Source organism: Rattus norvegicus, chromosome 13, assembly GCF_036323735.1.
Source record: "Rattus norvegicus strain BN/NHsdMcwi chromosome 13, GRCr8, whole genome shotgun sequence".
Lineage (NCBI taxonomy): Eukaryota > Metazoa > Chordata > Mammalia > Rodentia > Muridae > Rattus > Rattus norvegicus.
Genome location: NC_086031.1, coordinates 86,610,267 through 86,635,913, shown reverse-complemented (window position 1 = coordinate 86,635,913; position 25,647 = coordinate 86,610,267). Strand labels below are relative to the sequence as shown.

The following is a 25,647-nucleotide window of genomic DNA, read 5'->3' as shown; positions in this document are numbered from 1 at the left end:
AATCTTAAAGTATGAAAAAGAAAGTTACCAGATATTTAAAGTGAGGTTGTTCGTGGAAATGCTGTCTGTAGCTCTGCTTATAGTGTGTGTGATAAAAACAACAAAAGCCGAACTGAGGCCAGGAAGCATCCTCTGGGCGACACTGGCGTTAGGGTGGGTGCAGGCAGGGGTGGGCGATGACTGAAGGTTTGGCAGCAGCACTCTCCAGTACACAGAGGTCTTTTGAGGTACAATCTTTCCATCGTTTCAGGGGTAAGTACTTCCTTACAAAGTCTTTAATAATAAATGAATGTATAAAATGATAAACTATGCATTTTCAAAGAGAAACATGTATTTTGTATCAAATCCAAGTACTTTTTTTCATAGAGATTTATCACAACTACAGATTATTCAAAATAAATGAGAATGCCAATCCTCAAAAAAAAAAAAAAAAAAAAAAAAAACCAGACACAGAAGGAACACCCATTCAGAGCCTGCCCCACATGTGGCCCATACATATACAGCCACCCAATTAGACAAGATGGATGAAGCAAAGAAGTGCAGACCGACAGGAGCCGTATGTAGATCGCTCCTGAGAGACACAGCCAGAATACAGCAAATACATAGGCGAATGCCAGCAGCAAACCACTGAACTGAGAACAGGACCCCCGTTGAAGGAATCAGAGAAAGAACTGGAAGAGCTTGAAGGGGCTCGAGACCCCTTATGAACAACAATGCCAAGCAACCAGAGCTTCCAGGGACTAAGCCACTACCTAAAGACTATACATGGACTGACCCTGGACTCTGACCCCATAGGTAGCAATGAATATCCTAGTAAGAGCATCAGTGTAAGTGAAAGCCCTTGGTCCTGCTAAGACTGAACCCCCAGTGAACGTGATTGTTGGGGGGAGGGCGGCAATGGGGGGAGGGTGGTGAGGGGAACACCCATAAAGAAGGGGAGGGGAGGGATTAGGGGGATGTTTGCCCGGAAACCGGGAAAGGGAATAACATTCGAAATGTAAATAAGAAATACTCAAGTTAATAAAAAAAAAAAAAACTGAAAAAAAAAAAGATGACCTACAGAGGATTTATGTTCCCCTTTCTGAGAAAATACCACAATCAAGATTCTTACAGTCAAAATACAACCTTGACCTCTGTGCTACCCACACAGAGAAGGAATTCCCTTAATTCTTATGGTCTATGTTCTTAACTTTTCAATATTCCTTTCTTACCTGGAAACCAATACAATGAACCAGCACACCACCTTATAATCTCATCCACAAAACAAAAACATTTTAGATAAAACATGCATACCAGAAAATTTTTACTTGATCTTCGAACCCTCACATAGCCTGTATGCTTCAGACAATGCGACTTCAGAAGCCACAACATCAGCTGTGCACAGTTACTGCCAAGGCGCTGCCGTGCATCCCTCTGAGTGGCTACCCTGGACTCCTTCTCTCTTTGAGTGTACTTTCTTTTCCCCATAAACTAACTTTGCTTGTCCTGAAATTCTTTTCTGCAACATAAATCAAAATCCCACACCCATCCTATAGAGATACGGATTCAGCCACCCCCCTTCTCTTCTATTGTTTTTATTGGACATTTTTTATTTACATTTCAAATGTTGTCCCCTTTCCCAGTATCCACTCCAGAAACCCGCTCTCTCCCCCTGCTTCTATGAGGGTGCTCCCCCACCCATCCACCCACTCCCTCCTACCTCCCAGCCCTGACATTTCCCGCCTTGACAAGACTAAGGGCCTCCCCTCCCACTGATGCCTGACAAGGCCATCCTCTGCTACATATGCGTAGCCACATTTCTTTTTTTTTTTTTTTTTTTTCCCCGGAGCTGGGGACCGAACCCAGGGCCTTGCGCTTCCTAGGCAAGTGCTCTACCACTGCGCTAAATCCCCAACCCCGTCAGCCACATTTCTTGAGGCACTATTTATAATAACCAACTTAGGGACTCAGCCAGGCTGTCCATCAAAAGAAGAAAAATGAAGTATGCAAACAAGCCACCATTTTGTTCAGTTATAAAGAAAATGAAATGTTCAGGAAAATGTTCTGGTGATCATTACATTGAGGAAAATAATCCAGGTTCAGAAAGATATGAAGTTCATAATTTCTTTCATATGCAGAACCTACATGATAGATATCTATATATATATATCATGATATATATATCATGTAGGTGTATATATATCATAAGATATATATCATAAGATAGATAGAAGATAATACATAGATAGATAGATAGATAGATAGATAGATAGATAGATAGATAGATATGAGAAGAGAGGGAAGGAATTGGAAATGGGAAAGAAAGAGATGGGAGCCCCAGCCTTTCTCTAGTCCTGTATTTAGAAGTGACATCACTAACTCTGTCACATGTGTCCACTATAAGAAGCCACTAAGCCCATTCTTAATCCAAGAAGAGGAGAATAGAAAGGACATGAATGTCTGAAGGTGAGGATACTTAGCGGACATCTTTAGAATTCATGTTTAGAGACTCTCTCTGATGCTAAAACAAGTGAACCTTAGCACTCATTTACAATTTCCTTGTAGGATCTAGATGTGCTTGGGACCTCTACCTCAGTCTGAGCAGAAATGCAGGGGTCTGTAGTGCTCTATATAAACAGTTCCTTCCGGGACACACACACGTGTGTGTGTACACGCAGGCCACACACCACGCATGCGTGTGCACTCACAAGCTTCAGGAAGCTGTGGTTAGTGCATCTACCTTTAATCTGAGAGCTGAAAGTACACCGTCATGGCGGATCTAAAAAGATATTGGTGTGAACGGGCTCTAGATGCATTCTCTGAAAAAACAAGAAAGAGTCAGCAGCAGATATTTTCTCCCATTCTTTGGATCCCTCTCCTCTTCCTACTCATGGGTAAGTTCCTCTTATAGCCATAACCACTTGCTACTTGATGTTCTCTGAGTTTGGTCTTTTTCACGGAAGATAGATTCTTGTGGTAAAATCAGGAAATTACCTTCTTTGTGGTAAATACTCTGCAACTCTATTTTGAGAACTGTATACATGTGAGTATATATGTAGTGTGTGTGTGTGTGTGTGTGTGTGTGTGTGTGCGCGCGCGCGCGCGGGCACACGCGCGCGCACACATGAGAGAGAGAGAGAGAGAGAGAGAGAGAGAGAACATGCACATTAATTCACCATGAGAAAGTGATAGTCTAGCCCTAATCTCAAATAACTCTGGAATCAAACCATTTTCCCTTCACACTTGCATTTTCCTGCTAAGAAATACGGTCTCCAGTTTGTTTCCTGTGTAATGTATATAAATTCACAGAGGGATCGGACAAAGCAAATCCTTCTGATGACAAGCCACCTTGAAAGATTTTCTACTTCCTGTCTTAAATCTCACATCCCCTGAGCTTCATATGCTCAGGTGGCCATAAACAATGTAACAAATCCTCGTCGTCGTCGTCGTCGTCGTCGTCGTCCTCCTCCTCCTCCTCCTCCTCCTCCTCCTCCTCCTCCTCCTCCTCCTCCTCCTCCTCCTCCTCCTCCTCTTTTCCCTTTAGGCTACAGCTTCACTTCTATGTCTTATTTTTCTTTCATAATTTTTCCACCCAGAATTCTTGGAGTAGCTAGGCTTCAGATCTTGTCTGATTTAATCTGAACTCCCAGTGTGCTCTACAAAGCTTCAGGAGCCCTGGAACGGGGGATCCAGGCTGGGGTTATCCAGCAGATACCACAGTCTTCACAGGAAAATGAGTTGTGTTGACCAAACAGCTGAGCTCTTAAGAGCTTTAATAACAATGATTATCAGAGATATGGATCTTGCTTAACACCAAAAAAAAAAAAAAAAAAAAAGACAAAAGACAAAAAAACAGGAGTGAGCTAATGGTACCATCTCTTCCTAACCCCAAGCCTGATGCAGCTAAGCCAAAAACAGTGTGAGATCCCCTAGATGATGAGGTGGAAGGTAGGCTGACCAAGACATGTTCAGACTTGAAAACAGTGAGAGTCGTGCTTCGTGCAGTAACATGGGACAGTCTCTCGGAAAGAATTGTCACTTCTCTAGACTCTTAGCGACAGCTTCTCCCCATGCTGAGGTTCTACCAAGGAGTGACTTTATCTATCCCATCACTCACCCAGCCATCTCTCTGCCCCTGCACGCACCTTCCTATCCACGTATCTTTAAAGAGATGATGTCATTTGCTTTGCTTTTCTAGTTCTTCACAGTTTGCAACAACCTACTTTCGTAGAAGTTTTATCAGACTATCCCATGAACATGACGAAACTATGATGAGTTTATCGGTCTTACAGATCAATAAGCCGACTCTCAGAAAACTTCAGAAATTCACCCAGTCATAGCCCGAATCATTTCCCGATTAGAACAGAAATTTAGAAGGAATGTTCTACAGATTACTATAGCTGCTTTCATGGAAGGGAGTTTGGTGAATGCATGCATGCATGCATGCATGAATGAATGAATGAATGAATGAATGAATGAATGAATGGCATTGCTAGCCAATGGGCTTAGAAGGAGAACGTGTAGTATCATTCATTTCTCAGCATATGGAATTTGTGATAAATACAGGTTTATGGGGTGAATGAATGAAAGGTGGTTTGAGGACTTCAACTGTTCTTTCAAGTCCCTCTTCTGTTTCCACAGGGCTAGGAGCCTCTGGGAAGGAAACACCCCCAAGAGTGATATCAGGGATCCTAGGGGGTTCTGTGACTTTCCCCCTAAATATCTCAATAAATGCAGAAATTGAGCTCATCACCTGGACTTACCTCTCAAAGACTCTTGTTTTAGCCATCACCAGCAGATCTGGTATAACGATTCTGCTCAAAGAATACAGTGGCCGACTCAACATCAGCCAAGATGGCTACTCCTTGTGCATGAGTAACCTAACCAAGAGTGATTCAGGATCCTACCAGGCTCAAATAATCCAAAAGAATGTTGACCACACCGTGAGGAACGAGTTCATACTGCACATCTATGGTGAGTTCCAGGGAGCTTGGGGCGTTTTCCACCCCTACACCACCACCAAACTCCTACCGATCCCTAATAACTTTGTCACTGGTCTTCCCAAACCCATGTCTTCCTCACATGAAAAATATATTTACCCTATTCCATTAGCACCCAAAGTCTTAACCCACTCTAACGTCAACTTCAATTCTAAAGTACTATCTAACTCAGGCATGAACGAGACTTGAGGTATAATTCATTTTAAAGCCATCCTCCAGTTGTGAACCTATGAAACAAGGAAAGGTATCGGCTTCCAGAACACAGTGGTGGGTTTGGGCATAAGGTTGACATTGCCGTTCTGAAAGAGAAAAAGTATAAAGGAGTCACAGATGCCAGGCAAACCTAAAACCCAGAGTGACTATTTGTATATATTTTAAGGCTCGGTACTGTATCTTCTGGGCCCATAATAGTGGCAGCAACACCTTCCACTCTATCCCTTGACTTTAGGCATCACTCTGTCTCCAAACCCCCCAAAAGAAAACATCCAATCCTACCACATACTTGTCTAATCTGGACTCACGGTGACAGGGACAGCCCTGACATTATGTCTTCTCCTTCTCGATTGATAGCATGTACTTACAGCCCTGAAGCTCATTTCACTTATAGACACCCAAAAGGCTGACCACTTCCATTCTACCCTATTTTTGTCCCTTCAGTTTAAGCTTGTAGAATTTAATCAATAGAGTCCATAAATCACACGCACTCGCTCCTCAGCAAACCTTGTCCATACACATGTTCTCCCTAGTTACAAATGGATGGAGCAGCGGGAGTAGACTGAGACAGGAGGATCAAAGAGGGAGGAGGGAGGTAAGGGAAACAAGGGAGGGAATATGTGCTTGCTTATGTTTTGCAATATAAATATTTATGTATGAGTAGATGTGTGTGTGTGTGTGTGTGTGTGTGTGTGTGTGTGTGTGAATGTGCATGTGCATATGGGTGCCCATAGAGGACAGAGGAAGGTGTCAAATCCCCTGGAGCTTGAGTCACAGGTGAATGTGAACCACCCAGTGTTGAGTACTGGGAATCAAACTGTGGTCTTCTGCAAGAGCAGAAAGTGCTCTTAGCACGAATCCCTCCAGCACCTTACCTTTAATATTTTGCTTAGAAATACACTTTGTTTCTTTTTTTTTTTTTTTAGGAAGCTCTAAAGATTTATTTATTTATTTTGTGTATGAGTACACTGTAGCGGTCTTCAGACACACCAGAAGAGGGCATCGGGTCCCATTACAGATGGTTGTGAGCCACCATATGGTTGCTGGGATTTGAACTCAGGACCTCTGGAAGAGCAGTCAGTTCTCTTAACCACTGAGCCATCTCTCCAGCCCCTGTTTCTTTTTTTTTTAACTTTTTTTTTTTTTAGTTCTTTTTTTCGGAGCTGGGGACCGAACCCAGGGCCTTGCGCTTCCTAGGCAAGCGCTCTACCACTGAGCTAAATCCCCAACCCTACACTTTGTTTCTTAAACATTCTACTTTCTACAGAACAGTAGAATACAATTCAGCCAAGTTCTATCCCACTTGAATGCTTGAAGAGAAGCATTCACTTCTCTTCACTTTCTAATGGTATGTCCCTAATTTCTGAAACATTACCCAAAAGGCCTTAAATGTTTTCATTTCTATCACTATTTATATATGAATATTCATATATAATAGGATTCCAAAAGGCTGTCAGCTTTATTTCTATAGAATATATATATACATATGTATATGAATATACATAATATATATATTAGATTTCCTACAGTGCCCTATTTTCTTTCTGAGTCTTCAGAAACTGCCTTTAACATCATATTTCTACCAAAAGCATCTTGATGGCAATATGGGACTTTTACTAACATGTGACTCAAAATTCTTCCAACCTCAGTCTGGGCGATGGTGACTTAGACCTTTAATGCCAGCACTTGTGAGGCAGGTAGGTTTCTGTGAGTTCCAGGACAGCCAGGGCTACACAGTGAAACTCTGTATCAACAACTTTTTCCAACGTGTATTCACTACTTATTTCCAAAGACACCTTCCAGATTTTTAGACATTTGTTCCAACACCTCACTTTTGGTATCGAAAGCTCTATTGGTTTGTGAAGGTTGCCATAACAAAAAATTATTAGTTGATGGGGTTGGAAAGATGGATCAGTGGTTAAGAGCACTGTCTGCATATCCAGAGGATCCAGGTTCAACTCCCAGCAACCACATGGCCATTAACAGGTGTCAGTAACCCCAGTTCCAAAGAGATCTGATAGCCTCTTCTGGCCTCTATGTACACTGTATGCATGTAGCACACAGAAATGTGTGCAGGCAAAACACCCATACACATAGATTTTTAGAAATATATTATTGGCTGAGTATATTAAACAATAGAACTGTGTTTCTTACAACTTTACAGTCTGGTCAAGATACCTGTAGGTTTAGTTTCTTCTGAAGTCTTTGGATTGAAAATGGCCATCTTCTCTCTAGGTCCTCAGATGGGAGTCTACATAGTTGGTTTCCCATTTCTCTTCTTCTTATAAAAATAATAGATAGAATTTGGGCCTACGCTAACACAGTCACCCCTATCTCCAAACACAAACCTGACTCCAAAGTCACACTCTGAGAAGTTGGAGATTGGGGTTGAATATATGAAGTTTTGAGAAATATTAGTCATTTCATAATGTCACCTTTCTGACATCTCTGTTGATTTGTAGGGTGTCCTGTATATATTGAGGAAATTTTTTTGCAGCTATTAAACTTAGATTATTAACATGTAGCAATTCTTCATATGTATTACTGGTGTTTAAAAAGTTCTAGGCAGTAGGAATAGTATGCTATCACATATGTATATCTAGAAGAATCAGTATGAAACTCTTAGTGTAAGCATTATTGTGCCACTTAGGGTGAATATGACCAAAATAAACACTACAAAATTCTCAGGTAATCAGTGAAAATATTACTCTAATAGAAAACACTTAGTAGGGGTTGGGGATTTAGCTCAGTGGTAGAGCGCTTGCCTAGCAAGCGCAAGGCCCTGGGTTCAGTCCCCAGCTCTGAAAAAAAAGAAAAAAAAGAAAACACTTAGTAGTAACTGACTCCAGAAAATTAATGAGGGAAAAGAAGTAGGTGTTTGGCATAGTAATGATTAACTTTGAGCCATTGTGGTAATAAGACCTATGAAGAATGTCTTAGAAACACAGTGGAGAGGGCTCGCTCAAGCTTGAGACACAACTTCCTTAGAACAGGGAATGCTGGCCTTCCTCCATGCCTAGCTTCTCTACCATTGCCTCCTTCTTCAGGCGGCCTTCTCCTGATTAGGAAGAAAACTGAGAGACTTCTCAATATTGTTATCCCCCTCAGAGCAGCTACAGGAGCCTCAAGTCACCGTGAAATCTATGACCTCATCTGAGAATGATTCCTGCACTGTCACCCTAATCTGCACTGTAAATGGGTCAAAGGATGGTGTCCAGTACAGCTGGATCCAAAAGGACACCCATAATAAGACATCCCATGAAAGTCACATCCTCAGGGTTTCCCCAAGTGCCTGTGACCCGGACCTACCGTATACCTGCACAGCTCGCAATCCAGTCAGCCAAAACAGCTCCCAACCTGTCCGCGTCCGGCAGTTCTGTACAGGCAAGTGGCTCCACTCGGATCTTCTTGGGGACTCTAGAAACATCCCATGGGGTTTAAAGTTGAGGTTTCGGTGGGACATAGATGGCAGAGAAAAGAAAGAGAACAAGCTTCTCAGGGGCCTAAGAGAGACTGGCCAGACTTCAAAACCCTGGGCACTGTGGCACCCCAAGGAGGAAAAGAAAGTCCTGAGGCAAAGATCCGAATTGAGCTTAACTTGAGTGGTAGTGTCTTCCAGGATCACCTCAAAAATGGGGACGACTAGACAGGCCAAAAGAGGAATGAAAACAACCAAATAAAAGAGGTGGTCTTGAGAGAAGAGTGAGGGTTCCTCATGGGGGATGGGGGCTATGGGAAGAGGAGAAGGGGTTCCAGTCTCCTTCAGCATGACTTGGGTGAGGGTGGGGGTGGGGCCAAGGGAGATAGGAATAAAGGCCGAAGCTGCCTTGTCTCATCTCTGACTTCAAATTCAGGAACCTCCAGAAAAAAAACAACTGGGAAGACTGTGATAGGAATCCTGGGAGAGCCAGTGACCCTGTCCTTGGAATTCCCGGCCAGTGAGGAAACAAAGAATGTTGTCTGGGTATTTAACACATCGGTTATCAGCCAAGAACCGAAAGGAGCAGCAACAGTGGATCCTCACCGCCATAAGTCCAAAAGTTCTGAAGAAAGGAGGTTGAGGATCTCTGACCAGGACAGCTCCCTGAAGATCAGCCAGCTGAAGATGGAGGACACAGGCCCCTACCATGCCTATGTGTGCTCAGAGACCTCCAGAGGCCCCAGTGTGAGACACTTCACCCTGCTCGTCTACCGTGAGTACCCCTCGCCAGCCTCCTCAGTTTCCCCTCCTGCCAAAATGCACTCGTAAGAGCTAGTCAATTCACGCAAGTGTACCTAGGAAGGAAACACCAGAACCCTCAGGTGAGCAGACCCTACCTGCCAAGGTTCCTTGATCTAGGCCCTCAGACACCTAACTTTCATCTGTCTGTCTGTCTGTCTGTGCACTCACGTTCCAACATCGTTTAGAACGAAGACGGGGGAAACTCGCAAGGAAACAGAGTAGGCTGGAGGAAGCTCTTGGTCTCTCAGAACACTGTGACACAAGAGGATGGGCTACTCGGGGACCCAGAGTGTGAGACACAGAATCTGCATTCTTCCCCAGCCTTGGACTTTCCAGGACGTGGGGCTTGATATTTTGTGTAGTTGAAGCCTCCCAGCTCTCTTCCCTATCTACATCCTAGGCTACCCAGCAGGATGGAAGTCAGCCTGGACGACGTGAGACCCTCCCTGTCTCTAATCAAACGACTGCAAAATAATTTTGTTCAAGTAACAAAAATGAATGTGGCATTTAAGTAGTAGTTTTTCATCTTAAAATTCCTGGTGAAGGGGCTGGGGATTTAGCTCAGTGGTAGAGCGCTTACCTAGGAAGCGCAAGGCCCTGGGTTCGGTCCCCAGCTCCGGAAAAAAAAAAAAAAAAAGAACCAAAAAAAAAAAATTCCTGGTGAAGCTTAAGATGGTGTGTTCAGAAGAACTGGATTTGTTTGTGTTGATTAACTAGTGAACTTTCCACTGCAAGACAGTGTTTGGATCAAGTAGTTTCTTTCATATTTCCCTCGTTCACACCTGAATATCAAGGCCCACAGAGGGAAGGATTGCTCACGACATTTTGTAGGTGAGGAAAAGACCTCCATGGGGTATAGGACTCCTGGGGGGCAGGGCACCATACATTCTTCATGGTTGTATTCTTTCTCTTTTACTTTTCTTTTTAATTGTGTGTGAGCATGTATATGTGTGCATGTATCTGTGCTTGTGAGTGTGTGTGTGTGTGTGTGTGTGTGTGTGTGTGTGTGTGTGTGTATGTGTATAGGATAGTGTTTAGGGATTTTTTTTTCATTCCACTATGTAGGTCTTGGGACTCAAACTCAGGACACCAACCTTGGCAGCAAACCGGTTTGCTGACAGGTCTAGTTCCACACTGGCTCTGCTTTCCCCCCCACACACAGAGAGACTGAAGAAGCCCAACGTCACCCAGAGTCCTGTGCACATGACGAATGGCATCTGCGAGGTTGTCCTGACCTGCTCAGTGGAAGGTGGTGAAAAAGACGTGAGGTACACGTGGATGCCTCTGCAAAAGGAAACTGTCATGTCCCAAGGGAAGTCGCACCTCAACGTCTCCTGGAAGATTGGTGAACGCCTGCCCAACTTCACATGCACAACCCATAACCCTGTCAGCAACAGCTCCCGCCAGTTGTCTTCTGGGAGCCTCTGTTCAGGTTGCTATCTCTACCCCTATCTCTATCTCTCTATCTCTCTATCCAGCTCCAGCTGCACCCAGGCTGCAGAAGCTGGGACTTTGATGTACAGTGTTTGCGTTCTAAGCTGTTTATGAACGTCAGTGAGGGAACAGAGGGCAGAAACCTTTAGAGCACCATTTCAGTGCAACTGGGAGTCCATGTACGTAATTCTAAGGTTCTGATAGCTGTGTTGTTAAAGGCAAAAAGAGACAGATGGGTTAGTGACTACCTGTATCCAAATACTTCAGAGGCTGAGGCAGAAGGATTACAAATTTGAAGTCAGCCTGAGCTACAAAGTTAGAATTTGTCAAAAAAAAAAAAAAAGCTGTGGATTTAATTCCATTGGTAGAATTCTTCCCAGTGTGTGTGAAATCCTGCCTGTAATCTAGTCAGAGAGACAGAGAGACAGAGACAGAGACAGAGAGATCAAGGAGTTTGAGTACTTACTTGGCTACATAGAGAGGTTTTTTTTTCTTTTTTTTTTTTTTCTGGAGCTGGGGACCGAACCCAGGGCCTTGCACTTGCTAGGCAAGCGCTCTACCACTGAGCTAAATCTCCAACCCCTACATACAGAGTTTGATACCAGCCTGGGCTAACAAGAAAACCTGTCCAAAGAAGTTAAAAAGAGGAAGCGATGCAGCAAAACAATTACTTTATATAATAGATTTTATTTAATCTAATAGATCCAAAATATCAGTAGTTCCTATGAGTTTTGTATAAAAATATTTACAAGCATTGTCAAGGTCAGCATTGCTTTGCACTTGCGCCATATCTCAATTCAGATATTAGATTTTTATTAAAAGTTATTTTCTTATTCAGATTCCGTAAAACATAACAGCTCAAAACTAAAAGTATATATCCAAGTCTTTTTCAAACTAACTCCATTGTTTCAAGAAGGAACTGAATCACCCGCCATTTACCACTCAAATTTAATAAGAAATAAGCACTTAGTTTCTAAGCCGCGCCGGCTATATGTCAAAAGCTATGGCCTACTGGACAGAAGCTTTTCTGTCTTGTTTTGCTTCGCTTGTTTTGGTTTTTTGAAACTGAGTATAGCCTTATCTGGCCTGGAGCATCCATAGGCTAGCCTCAAACTCATGGTATTCATCTGTCTCTGCCAGGTGCTGGGAGTAAAAGTCTATGCACCATGCCTGGCTCTGGTGGTTCTTAACAAATGTTAGCCACTACTCTACAGCTCTGTGCATTTTTGCACCTTTAATTTTCACAGCAATCCTATAAAAGGAATATTTTTACCATTTTCCTGGTTCTCTAAAGATACTGACAGAAGTATAGGGACTTACCGAGGTCACACAGCAAAAGCAGTATTTGTACCTTAAGCCTGGCACTCTGTTCCTCCCCAGCAGAACGCAGGAGAAAGGTAAAGTCTAGCTAGGATACAGTGTCGCTGGGGCAGGCTGAGTCTGGAAGACAGTGCTAGAGCCTGGCCTCATAGGAATCTGAGCCCTTTCCTCCTTGAGTTTGTAACTTCTGTCTCACTCATAGAGGAAGGCAGTAGTGCAGTGATCAAGCCGGCTTTGAGCCTGACGGATCTCATCCATATCTCATGTTAAAACTCTTGAGTCTGGGTAAGCCATAAATCTCTCTCTGGGGAGCCTCTGTACTCCTCCGGTAACCTCTTACCTAGGAGGCTTGCTGGTAAATGGCTGTAGAATGAATGATTAAAAGTGTGCATTTTAGGTTGTGACAGGATTTTGAGAGCCAGTTAGGATGGTCACTGTGTTCTGTCAGTCATTCGCTCTGATTTCTCTGTCAGTATTTGCATTGATATCCTCATTTTTCTCTTCAAGGCCCAGAGAGAAACAAAAGGCTTTGGATCCTGCTCCTCCTGGGTTTGTTCTTGGGGATGCTCATTGGCGGTTGCTTCATTTTGAAGAAAAGGAAACTGTGTGAAGGTGCTAAATTCACTTTGCCCACCCTTAGGAGCCTCTTCATTTGGAAACTGGGAGGTTCCTAAGACTTCCCCTAAACCCCTGCTACTTCTCTCTGTAGACCTAGTTCCTTCTCAGAGTGATGAATAGGCTAGGTATTAGTTGAGGGTCTTTAGTTAAAATAATTGTAGCCCAACCTAAAGGATCTCAGATTTTGTCATTTTTATCTTTCTGTGTATATGTGTTTTGCTTGTGTGTACAGACACTATTTGTGCACTTGATGCCCTTGAGGGCCAGAAGAGGGCATCCGAGCCCTTGGAATTGGAGTTACAGATAGTCAAGAGACAGCATATAGGTGCTAGGAACCAAACTCAGGTCCTCTGGAAGAGTAGCCAGTCCTCTTAACCACTGAGCCATCGCTCCAACCCTAGCTTGGACTTTTGTAGAGTGTGGAGGAAGAGCAGGGACATGATTTATTATTTCATGACTCAGTGACCTTAATGGACAAATGTCAACAGATGTTCAGAAACTACCAGATCTCCCCATGTCTTATCTGTGCTGTTCTCTGTGAGCCAGCTTGACTCTCCTACTGCAATACAGCGGAGGGTCAAGAGGAGGGGTGTACCTCAGCGCTACCACCTGCAGTTTCAGATACACACACACACACACACACACACACACACACACACACACACACTAGTGGCTAGTGAATGAGGCTGTTTCCCTCCAACTTCAATTTTAAAAATGTAAGAAATATCTCTGATTACCCAGGTTGAAGTCATGTGATTGCTGTTGGACAAGTCACTGCAGACAAGGAAATAAGTGTTCATAATCGGCATCTCCCTCTAGAAACTGAATATTGGAGTGGTAATGGAAATTTTTCTTCCCAAAGAACAGGCAGGATAGAAGACACATGGCCCTGGAAGAATCACTTCTAAAAGAGTTAGAATGCCAGGAAGTCTCACGGCATTCTTTCCAGAATGAAGATGACCCTGGGCTCTGGTTACTGCTTCCCTTGACTCTAGGCTTACCTTGGGGTCCTCTCCTTCTCCATAGTCTCCTCCCTGACTCTGTCTTCAGAAGCTTCTCCCCCTCTCCTTTGAGTCTCACAGAATCAAGGTATCTCTCCACTCTCAGTCTTGGTGACTTCTTCTACCTGCTTTCTCAGGTTCATCTTTGGCCATCAGGAACAGCCAAGCCAAGGTCCCAGCTGAAATACCAGGTAATGTCATTGGTGACTCTGAATATGGGTCCCCTGTGCAGCTAGAAGCCCCAAAGCCTAGCTAGTCAAAGTGTAGTCAGCTGACCAGCCACATGGAGTACTTAGCAGCTTGTTAAAAATGTAGAATCTTGATCACTACCACTGGAATACGGAACGGAAAGCTGCCTTTATGGGACCCACATGCCTGCTAAAGTTGGAAAATGCAGCATGCTGAAAGAAAGTGATTTGGGAAGAAAAACTCCAGGAAGATAGATCCCTTAGAGTTAATTACTGGAATGAGGAGGGGCGGTCTGTCTGCTAGATCCTCCTAGGTCCCTTGGAAGTCACTTGATTGTGACTTACCAATTGAGGATTGAGTTATTTTCTTAATTGTGAGATTACAGAAACAAAGGCCAGGTGAAGTGGTAAAGCTGTGGCAGGAGCAAAACCAAAAAGCCAATTAAAATTAGACTCACAGATGCCAGTTACCCGAGAGCGGCAGTTCTCAACCCATGCGTGGGTCATAATCACCACAAGGGTCGCATTTTAGACATCCTGTATTTCGGATACTTACATTATGACTCATAACCGCAGCAAAATTAGAGTTCTGAAGTAGCAACAAAAGTACTTTATGGCTGGGGGGGGGTCACCAAAGGGTCAAGCCTTCAGAAGTTTGAGAACCACTGATCTAGAGTATCCTCAGTGTGTTTGCAATACAACCTAAGCTAAGGGGTGAGTTCTTGAAACAAACTCTTATTCAACATTCTAACTGCCCAAAGCATGTAAAAGAAGAACTGTTCCATTGGGTGTTGGGGTGTGGAGCTGAGATGCTTGCTTTTACTTCCTCATGTCCATGGCATGACGCCCCAAATTACCTCCTTGAACAACAGAGTTCTGATATGCTAAAGAGCCCCTTATTCTGCCTCCTCGCTCCACACCATGCTTCTAAAATCTCAAATCTTATGGAAAAGATCTACCAAGGAGACAGGGTTAGAGGAAGGACTGGGGCTGAAACCATCACACAATGTAGACTTTCTGAGAGAGAAATGCAAACCCCCTCCCCAAAAAATGGGAATAGAAAAAAAAAACTATCAATGACTCCTCACGGTTTTGCTATGTTCTAAAGTCAACACATCATAGCTGTCAGATATATAGACTCAGGTCAGGAAGTTTAGACCCAACTTCTCTTCTCTACCAATGATAGCATCTCAGGGGACACAAGCTCTAGCTTTCGTTTTCCTTATCTGGAAAAATGGGGATGCTTCATTTGCTGTGAGGAGCAAAGGGGAATGATGACCACGGTGGTCACTCAGTGACAATCTTTGACCAAGCCAGCTCAGTCCATCAACAGGGTCGCAAGTGAAGGAGTGAGGATTGAAAAAGAAAAACAGACAAAATTATAACATGACTCCAGCCCACACTGAGGCTAAAACAGGTTTATGTCTCTCCAGCCTGCTTTTATATCATTCTAGGTACACCCAGAACACATGGTCAGTTCTTGGATGGAAGGCGAAGTAATCAAGAGAAGTAGTAAACGAGGAGATCACACAAGATAGTAATTAAGTAAAATAGTAGGCAAAGAGGTCACAAAAGGTAGTAATTCAGCAAAGGAGTGAACAAAACCCCATGGTCACTGTTTCTGACATTCTTATCTGAGCCTACTTCCTTGTCCGAGCCCAGTGACAACTGTCAAATTCCTAAAAGTGGCACCAAAAGCTCTCAACAAATCTTTACTATTGTCCACTATTAGATCAACTCACACAAAGCCAGGGAAAGCACTAGGTAGTGGTAAGGACACCAGGACCAAGCCACTGCACTCAAACCTTGGTTTTACCGTGTAGATGAAGACATATGACCTCTATGCGATCCAGCTTCCTCATTTCTGTGCTTCACGATGTTATTATAGCAGATTAAAGACACTTGGAGCATTGCTTGACACATCACAGACACTTAGTGAATGGTAGACATGTTGTTCTACATTTGAGTCAAATGAACTACTTTATTTACCTCAGGGCAAGGTTGTGCTGCTCCCCACACAAGATACACCCTGTCAGTCATCAAAGCTTGCCTTTACTTTAAAGCCCACCTCAATTCTGCCAGTTTCAAGGTCTTCCTTGTTCTAATGAGAAGCATGTCCTCCCACCTCAGCACTTTCCTTAAACCACCCATGGGATACCTATCAGAGACCACCTTATATTAATAAGTAATAAATATTCATGTATATGACTCCTTTTCCCCAGCTAGACAGTGAACTCCAGGACCAGATCTAATTTATCATTGTGTTTCCCCAGAATACCTGCCTGTGTTCTTGGCAAGGTTTATCCAGTGGGTTAGTTCTGTTCACTTAAAGTGGCTGGGAAGACCATATCTCATTATATGTAGTGAACATGTATGTGTCAGATGAATAAATTATTTGGTGTTTGAAAAGGAAGAAGGAAGCACCTAGAGAAACTCCCTAATGGAAAACAGATGAAAACTCCCCCAGCCTTGTGATCTGGTCTAGGATAGAGGTTGGAGCAAGTTGGGTCTTTGTAGCAGATCAAAAAAGACGTGGGAATTGACACACTTTTGTTAACCCGAAATAATGTGTTCTAGAAACCCCAGCTGGCCACATAGGATTTTCCGTGCTCTCCCAACAGTATGAGAAATTAGATATGCCTGCTAAGACTATCAGACATCACTCTACATCCACCTCAGATACCAGCTCTGAGAGCAGCGCAACAACAGAAGAGGATGATGAAAAGACCAGAATGCATAGCACTGTTAACGGTAGAAGTCAGGTGTACGACTTATTCACTCAAGAGGACATTGCACATGACTTGGCCTCTGAGGGGCAAGCAGAATATGAAGCAGTTAGTCCAGATGATAAAGTGGCTAAGTCTATGGATGAAGAAGACACAGCATACACACAAGAGTCCCTGATTGTGCAGGTGAGCACTTCTGACTAGCACATCTTCATCTTCCTTCTCCTTTTGGGACTCTCTGATGGCCTGGAGAAGTTCTTACAAAGTGGAGGTCTGTGTGGGAATAGAGCAAGGACCATACAGACTGATGCTAGGTTCAACCATGATCACCAAACCTTTGAAATGGAGGAGCTCTGTCTTGGGACACCATTATGGGGAGCAAGAGAGTCAGAGGCACTGTCCCCAGCACAAAAGCAGTTCCCAACTTCTGAGACCAGAGCACAGTGAGTGTCCTCTGGCCTCAATGGCTATGGCTGAATGGGAAAGTAAAGGCTAATCTGATACTTACCTGTTACAGGGAAAGAACCCACTTCCTCAGAAGAAAGAAGGCTCAAATACAATCTACTGCTCTATACAGAAACATAAAACGGTGAGAACAATTTTCTTTTTCCCAAGACCCATCAAGTAAGAAGCTGTTCCCAGTGGTTTTAACTGAAAGACCTAGATTCCCATGGCTGAGGAGCTCAAATCTCCTCAGTGCGTACAGATCTGACAAATTCTGTCATCAACAGAGGTGTCTGATGTACATCTGTGTGACAGAAGGCTAAACATTTAATAATCGATTTAATTTCTGATATTCATTATTCTCAACATCAACCATAAGACTATAGGATTATTTTATATAAACACACACACAGACAATCTAAGAACTTGATCCACCAAAATGGTAATTTACAATTGAAAATTAGCCAAATATTTAATGCAAAAAAGGTGCCATTAATTACAATATGTTGGTGCCTAGCTCCCAGAACAGGCTATGCTCCCAGCCCAGGTTCTCTTAAATCCATGGATAAAAGACACACACACACACACACACACACACACACACACACAGTTGTTCCTTTTCAACTTGCCTTTGGACATGATTGCTGGGTGTGACTATCTCCCACCTGGAAAAGCATGCCCTTAACAATATTCTTATCTCTGCTCCTCCCCACTGCCCTAAACCTTAGTTGCTAAAATACATGTAGTCCCTGCTAAACACCGCTGCCCATCCACCTACAGGAGCAGCCACAGGTCCCCACTCCTCCCGAGACCTCACACAGTTGCTTGGTTCTTCTCTCCCCAAAGCATGGTGGATCTTCCTACTCCCTTGTGTCTGTCTCTTTCCCTCCAGGGACCCAGAAGTCCTGCCTATTCCTGCCACCCAACAATTGTCCCATGACTTTCTTTACTGACAGATCAAGAACCAATTAGGGAGCAGGACCTTAGCATCACAACCGCTTCTTACAGACAAGGACTATACAGACTGATGCTAGGTTCAGCCGTGATTACCAAACCTTGAGATCCTTTGAAATGGAGGAACTCTTTCTTGGGACACCATTATGGGGAGCAAGAGAGTCAGAGGCACTGTCCCCAGCACAAAAACAGTTCCCAACTTCTGAGACCAGAACACAGTGGGTGTCCTCTGGCCTCAATAGCTATGGGCTAAAGGGGAAAGGGGAGGTTAATCTGATACTCACCTGTTACAGGGAGAGAACCCACTTCCTCAGAAGAAAGAAGGCTCAAATACAATCTACTGCTCTTTACAGAAACATAAAACGGTGAGAACAATTTTCTTTTTCCCAAGACCCATCAAGTAAGAAGCTGTTCCCAGTGGTTTTAACTGAAAGGCCTAGATTCCCATGGCTGAGGAGCTCAAATCTCAATGCATACAGACCTGACAAATTCTGTCATCAACAGAGGTGTCTGATGTACACCTGTGTGACAGAAGGCTGAACATTTAATAATCGATTTATGTCTGATGTTGATTATTCTCAACATTAACCATAAGCCTACAGATTTTATATATACATAGATATATAAATATAGATAGACAGATTCTATATTTTATATAAACACAGACACACATATAAGCAATATATCCTACTTGCATTTTACACAGGTATATACAGACACAGACAAACACACACACGCACAGACAAACACACACACGCACAGACACACACACACACACACACACACACACACACACAAGACCTTAACCCACCAAAATGGTAATTTACAATTGAAAATTAGCCAACAATTTAATGCCAAGAAAATGTGTCATTAATTACAATATGTTGGTGTCTTACAGTTTTGAACAGGTCAGTTAATGGTAAATTTACCATTAAATAGTAATAGCTATAATAACTAACTTATATAAAATCTCACAGCTCATAAGGCTTTGACAAACATGTTCCCTACATCCTTGTAGCAATCATTGGAAATGTGTTGTCTTCATTTGAAAGCTGAAGAAGCTGACTCAGAGAAATTAATTTTGCCTCCTGTCAAGTTCATGCTCATTGAAAGTTCTAGCACCAGTGCAAGCCACAAACACTTACATTTTTTAAAAGTTTCTGTGCAGTATATATCATACGCTGAGCATATTCCTCCTAGTATCCGCTACCTTACTTTTTCTTACCCCTTCCCTTCCTGTTGTAGAAGATTCTTAATCCTGACCTGGGTGGGTGTCTACCCCACCTTTGACCATTTATTTCCCAAATAAAAGATACACACAACCTTTATATTTACAAAAAGCACAAGCGCTTGGCAGCCATCTACCATCTACATCTTGAATTATTTCTCCCTTTTCTTTCTCTGGAAGTTTTGAAGTTTCAGATCTTTTACATCATGGCCTTTGATCCCCTGGGGTTGGCTTTGTGCAGAATAAGAGATAAGAGTCTAGTTTTACCCTCCTCCTTGTGAGCATCCTGCCCACCATCACTATTTGCTGAAGGGAGACTCTTTTCTCCAGTGTGTGCTGTTGGTATATTTGTCAAAAAAGTTGTAGACATAGGTAAATTCCTGTGTCGGATAATGCCTTAGTTCTTCAGGAACTAAGGCCAACAATCAACAAATGGGACTCATGCGTTTAAAATGCTTTAGTATAGCAAAGAAAACAGTTAAGTGAGCGCAGACAGCCTACAGCATCATCGCAATCTCTGCATCTGACAAATATGATACCCAGCTATAACGTCACAGACCTGCAGCCGATTAACCTATTAATCTGGGTGTCTGCTTTGCTAGGCTGCGTGGCTGGACTATAACTTGAAATCAGGGTTGTGAATTTCCTTTTGCTTGGGCTGATTTGGCTGCGTTTGTGCTTCCACATGAACTTTAAGATTGTGTGTGTGTGTGTGTGTGTGTGTGTGTGTGTGTGTGTGTGTGTGTTTGCACTGAGTCTATATATTGCTTTTTGTTAGATGGCTATCCTCACACTATTAACTCTTCCAATCCATGAGCATAGAAAGTCTATCTTCTACCGTCTCCGATTAGTTTGTTGGTGTTAATTTTCATTGTATATACCTTTCACTTCCTAGGCTAGCTTTATTCCCAGGTCTTGTTTTGTTGGATCTATTTTTGTCTCGTTTTATTTTGCAGCAATCACAAATGGCATTTTTTTCTCCTAACTTCTCTCTCATCGTATTTGCCACTGGTCTACAGGAAAGCTGCTGACTTTATATGTCAAATTTCTATCTTGTCCCTTTATTAAAAGCATTTAAAACGTCACTTTTAAATGTTTTTCTTTTCTTAAATATGCCTCACAATTATTCTTGCTCTGGATCTAGCTGATTATTTCCTCCTCAATTTCCTAAAAACATTGAGTCCTCTAACACTTTTGTTGTTGAATCTACCCCCAAATATCACCTACCCTCCTGTAAAACATTAAAAATTTTTTAACTCCAAAATTTTTCAAACACACTACTTGTCTGTAATTAATGGTCCAGTCATTGATGTTTACTGAATGCCTTTTATTCACAATCAGGTGGTGCTGTGAGGATCCAGATGTGTTTGCATCGGCACCCTGACCCTGTGGATGTGTCTTTTATTGGTCATTTGATAGAAGAGGTTAGCGTTGAATCTGTCAGTGAGAGAAGGAGAAAAACACTATGTGATTACTTAAGAGTTTGTGAAATTACAAAAGTTTTTTTTCAGATGCTAGTAGTAACAAATGTCACTGCACTGAGGGGCAGGGAAGCTGTCACTGCACTGAGGGACAGAACAGATATGACTTCAGAAGACGTTGAGTTGGGCTTTTAAACTCTGCCAGGCATGGTAGCATAGCCTTAGGTGTTGGAAGCTGGAGAATTGCAAGTTTTAGGCCAACTGACCTATATAGCAAGACCCTGTCAAGGGAAGGAGGACGAAGCAGAGCTTCTCAATGAACAGGGCTCGATAATCACCTACTCAGATAGCAGGTTAGTTCATCATCTTCCGCCTCCTCCTGACTCCAAGCCCATGGTTTACTGTTTAGGGATGTCTCTGCTGACCTTAGGAATTAATCTGTATAATTTACTACATTTCATAGCAGCTTTCCTCTGCAGTCTAATTCTTTGGGCCAAATTTACAGCTATGAATATTGATTTTTCTTTGCTCCAACTTTTAACGTGGCCCCAAGCCACCTCATGCAGGGCTGCACAGCATCCCCGGCCTACCTTATGGTAGGTAGAAACGAGTGCATTTCCTCAGCTATGTTCTTTGCAGAATTTATCTGTCTTCAGGGGTTTGGGGGACCAGGAGTTCTAGTTCTGGATCCAAGGCCATCATGTTTTGATCAGGAATTTCTCAACCTATATTAATCATTTTCTAACACACATCTCTGGACAGTGTCTTGATACCTAACCCTCCCCACCACCACCACCACCATCACCACCACCATCACCACCACCACCACCATCACCACCACCACCACCACCACCACCACCTCCACCACCACCATCACCACCACCACCACCATCACCACCACCACCACCACCACCACCACCACCACCACCATCACCACCACCACCACCATCACCACCATCACCACCACCACCACCACCACCATCACCACCACCATCACCATCACCACCACCATCATCAGTTCAGGTTTCATCCTCTCTGTACAGTACTTGTCATTCTCCAGGACTGAGGTCTAATGGGAGCCTAACCTCTTTCATCTAAATTACTATATACACGTTTGCCTCTTTCTCTAGTTACAGGCAGAGACTGGGATCACTCAGTGCTAGCTTATGAAGTGCAAAGTATTTCTTTTTTGTCGTTTTTAAACTTGTAGGTCTGATTCACTTAACTATCTAGTACACCCCTGTGGAGAGTCCAGCCCATGGTCCTTAGCTCTAGGAGACTTTCCATAAATTATGAGATGGACGAGCCTTGTCCTGGCCTTGCATCTCACCACCACGGACTGAGGAGAGTTGGATTTTCCAAGGCTTTGCTAACCTTATTCTTGCATGTTCTTTTTGACTCATCTAGATGGTGCAGACACCACAGCAAGATACTGAGTCTCCTGAAACCCCTACCTATGAAAATTTCACCTGAAGTGAAAAGCAACTGCTACTTCTGGGAGGGGGCAAGGATTTGGAGAAAAGCAGGCCTCGTACATCCCGCTATTTCTGCAGAAAGGACACATTGGAATTTCCTGCCATGGCTTAGACTGGCCTGAATTTGATGCCTTCCTCTTCTTGTCATCCTCCTTACCTCATGAGCCCGTGTACAGGTCAGGCAGAGTCTCCTTGGAGCCTACAGGCTTTTAACGCCTTTTCTCTATTTGTCTCTATTCATCCTCTAAAGTTCTTCCTCTAAACTAAAACTCACTAGAGAGTGTTCTCCTGAACACGGCTTTGGACCCACTTGACTTCTGTTCCCCACGTTGCATTTATTAGAATACCTATCAATTCAAGCAGAGTTTTATACTCAGTGAGAGCTTAAGTATGACCAGTGTGTGGTTCGAAAATGTATGGCCGCCACCCCACCCCCTCTAGGCTCATTTACTTGAATGCTTAGTCATAGGGTGGGGGAGGAATGGCTTGAGAAGATTAGGAGTGAGCATTGTTGGAATAGACGTGGCCTTGTTGGGAGAGTGTGTCACTGGAGGTGGAACTTGGACATTCCAAAATGCCCAGTGTCTCTCTCTTCCGCTGCCTGCACATCTGGATGGAGAACTCTCAGCTCCTTCACCAGCACCATGTCTGCTTACATACTACCATGATGTAATGCACTAAACCTCTAAAACTGTAAGCCAACTGCAATGCCTTCTCTCATAACAGTTGCCTTGGTCATAGTGTCTCTTCACAGCAATAGAACACTGGTCGAGACGGAAGTTGGTACCAAGGAGCAGGAGTTATTGCTGTGGACGGCCAGAACATGCTATTTGTTGGAGGAATATGGAAGACCTTGGGACTTCGGACTAGCAAAGTGGTTGGACATTTTAAGCAGGGCATAATAGGCCATCCCATTAGGAGCATGAAAGAAAAGTGCCAAGGGTGATTTAAACTGTGGGGACCCAGCTCAAGATGTTTCAAAAGAATCAGGGGCATCCCTACATGGAGGATAAAGCTGTGAAGGTGAAGTCTGGATTGCCCTGGAGACCCCAAGCTGTTGGAGATACCAGAGCCACAGGATATCTTCCAAGATGAGCTGCAAACTAGGTGTGGAACTAGCCCAAGCTAGAGGACTATGTTACGGTCAACAAAGCTGAAAGGAGTCAGAGATCGGAAGAACACTTTGACATCAGACATGGAGATGCAGAATTTAGAGTCTGTCCTGCTGGTTCTCATTCTTGTGTTTTACTCTAGTATTTGTTTACTATGAGCCGCTTTCTAGGTTTTGAAAAGGTAATGTGTATTTCGTGCCACTATATGCTGAAAGTGTGTGATCTGCTTTTATTTTTTATTATTTTGATATTATGGGAGTTACAGTTAAGAGATTACCATGAACCTCAGAAGAGACTTTGAACTTTGGACTTTTAAACAGTGTTAAGACTGCGACAGATTACAGGAACTTTTAAAGTTGGACTAAATGTACTTTGCATTATAATATAGCTATAAGTCTACAGGGGGTGGGGGCAGGAAATGCAGTGTGGTGATGGTTTGAATAAGAATGGCTCCCGTACTGTCTCTGACTCAATTGCCTGCCTTTGGATCCTTTTTTTATAGCTGGACTGCCTTGTCTGCCTCAGTGGGAGAGGATATACCTAGTCCTATTGGGGTTTGATGTGCCAGAGTGGGTTGGTACCTTCTCTGAGGAGAAGGGGAGAGGGGAGTTGGGGGGGTGTAGTGTGAGGGTAGAACTGGGAGGAGGGGGAGCTGTGGTGAGGATGTAAAGTGAAGGAATAAATTAATGAAGAAAAACTTTTTTTAAAACAAGTGGTCCTGGGGCTGGGGATTTAGCTCAGTGGTAGAGCGCTTACCTAGGAAGCGCAAGGCCCTGGGTTCGGTCCCCAGCTCCGAAAAAAAGAACCAAAAAAAAAAAAAAAAAGAACAAGTGGTCCCCATAAGTTCAGATGCTTGAATGGTTAGCTATCGGGGAGTGGAACTACTTGAGAAGGCCTTGTTGAAGGAAGTCTGTCACTGGGGGGTGGGCTTTAAGTTTTCAAAAGCCCAGCCAGGCCCAGTAGCTTTCTCTTCCTGCTGTTCTTGGATCAAGATGTAGAACTCTCAGCTCCCTCTTCAGCCCCGTATCTGCCTGTGTGCCACCGTGCTCCCCATCATGGTGACAATGGAGGAAACTGTAAGTGAGTCCCAGTCAATGCTTTCTCTCATAAGAGTTGCCATAGTCACGGTGTCTCATCACAGCACTAAAGCACTGACTGTGACAGCCAGTTTGTCAGCTCATTGAAAGTATCACTGTCCTTGTATAGCGACATGGCAAAAGCTTAATAATCAGATATACAATTATGATCGTATTATATACAGAACATTCCGGAACAGGGCATCCCTAAAAGACTACTTGCATAGGACTACTTCTGGTCAAATGATAATTGAAGGAGGCCAGGACTGACCAACCTTCATACCATCTTCTCAACAGCACCTCCTCCCCAATGAACCCAACAGGTATTTTCACACATGAGCACACAGGTCTACATGAAGCAATGCTCACTCTGGTATTACTTAAAATACAGAGTGGAAAATAAGCCATTTACTGAAACTCTGTTCCAATACATGGTCGCCTCCCCAAGCAGTGGCAAACTTGTAGAGAAAGCAAAGGTTAATGTGCCATATGGGATACATTGTTGAGTGTCCAGAACAGTACGTATTGTGTGCCATCAGATGGATTAGAAAATCCTAAGTCTACATGCTTATGTAAGGCATGGCAAAGTCTAAATGGAAATATAAAATCAGTGACTGCTTCCAGAGGAGTGAACAAGAACCTTAGATTGAGGGGACTTTTTTTATTGAATACTTTTCTTGTATCGCTTGATTGAAAAAATAAAGCACTTTAAAAATTAGTGTTTTTCAACACTTTTTAAAATATTTGTTTCATTTTTTAATTGTGTGCGTATGTGTGTTTGTGTTGGGGGATTCGCAGGCACCTGCACAGGCTCACTGGTTTCACTAGACTGGTCCCCTGTATCGCTGGCCAATGAGATTCAAGGGTACAACTGTTTTGGCCTCTCCCATCCCCTTCCCCTCTCCCCTCTCCCCTCTTCCTGTCCCAGCAGTAGGACTATAATGTGCACTGACACCCCCAGCTTTTTAAGTGGGGTAGCGGGGATACAAACTCAGGTCTCCATGCGTGTGTGGTAGGCACTTCACACAATTACGAGCTGCTCAGCAGTTAGTTGTGTGGGTCACTGTCTTTGTGAGGTCACAAGGGGTCAACAAGCAGACATACAATACAGTGGTGAGATCACAGCACACTCCACAACACAGCCTTCCAAAAGGCTTTTGGCTTGGGCATTGAAGTTTCTTGTGATCTCAAGAGCTACGCAGCCCAAGGCTCAAAGCTAGAAGAAAGCAGCGACAG

At 43.4% G+C, this 25,647-nt stretch overlaps 1 protein-coding gene across 2 annotated transcripts; it reads left to right on the top strand.

Annotated features, from left to right (window-relative positions):
* The first annotated feature begins 2,599 nt into the window (after positions 1-2,599).
* Ly9 (lymphocyte antigen 9) lies at positions 2,600-25,152 on the top strand. Of its 2 annotated transcripts, XM_063272129.1 has the most exons (11): positions 2,600-2,873; positions 4,621-4,953; positions 8,301-8,576; positions 9,047-9,385; positions 10,577-10,846; positions 12,676-12,780; positions 13,925-13,978; positions 16,553-16,887; positions 17,219-17,290; positions 18,393-18,464; positions 22,156-25,152. In XM_063272129.1, exons 1-11 carry the CDS (start codon positions 2,750-2,752, stop codon positions 22,219-22,221), a joined length of 2,046 nt encoding a protein of 681 aa, XP_063128199.1. In that variant the 5' UTR covers positions 2,600-2,749; the 3' UTR covers positions 22,222-25,152. The 2 variants fall into 2 exon arrangements, with proteins under 2 accessions (XP_063128199.1, NP_001178602.1); NM_001191673.2 differs by lacking the exon at positions 17,219-17,290 and having other exon boundaries at positions 2,724-2,873; positions 12,676-12,774; positions 22,156-24,159.
* The last annotated feature ends 495 nt before the right edge of the window (positions 25,153-25,647 follow it).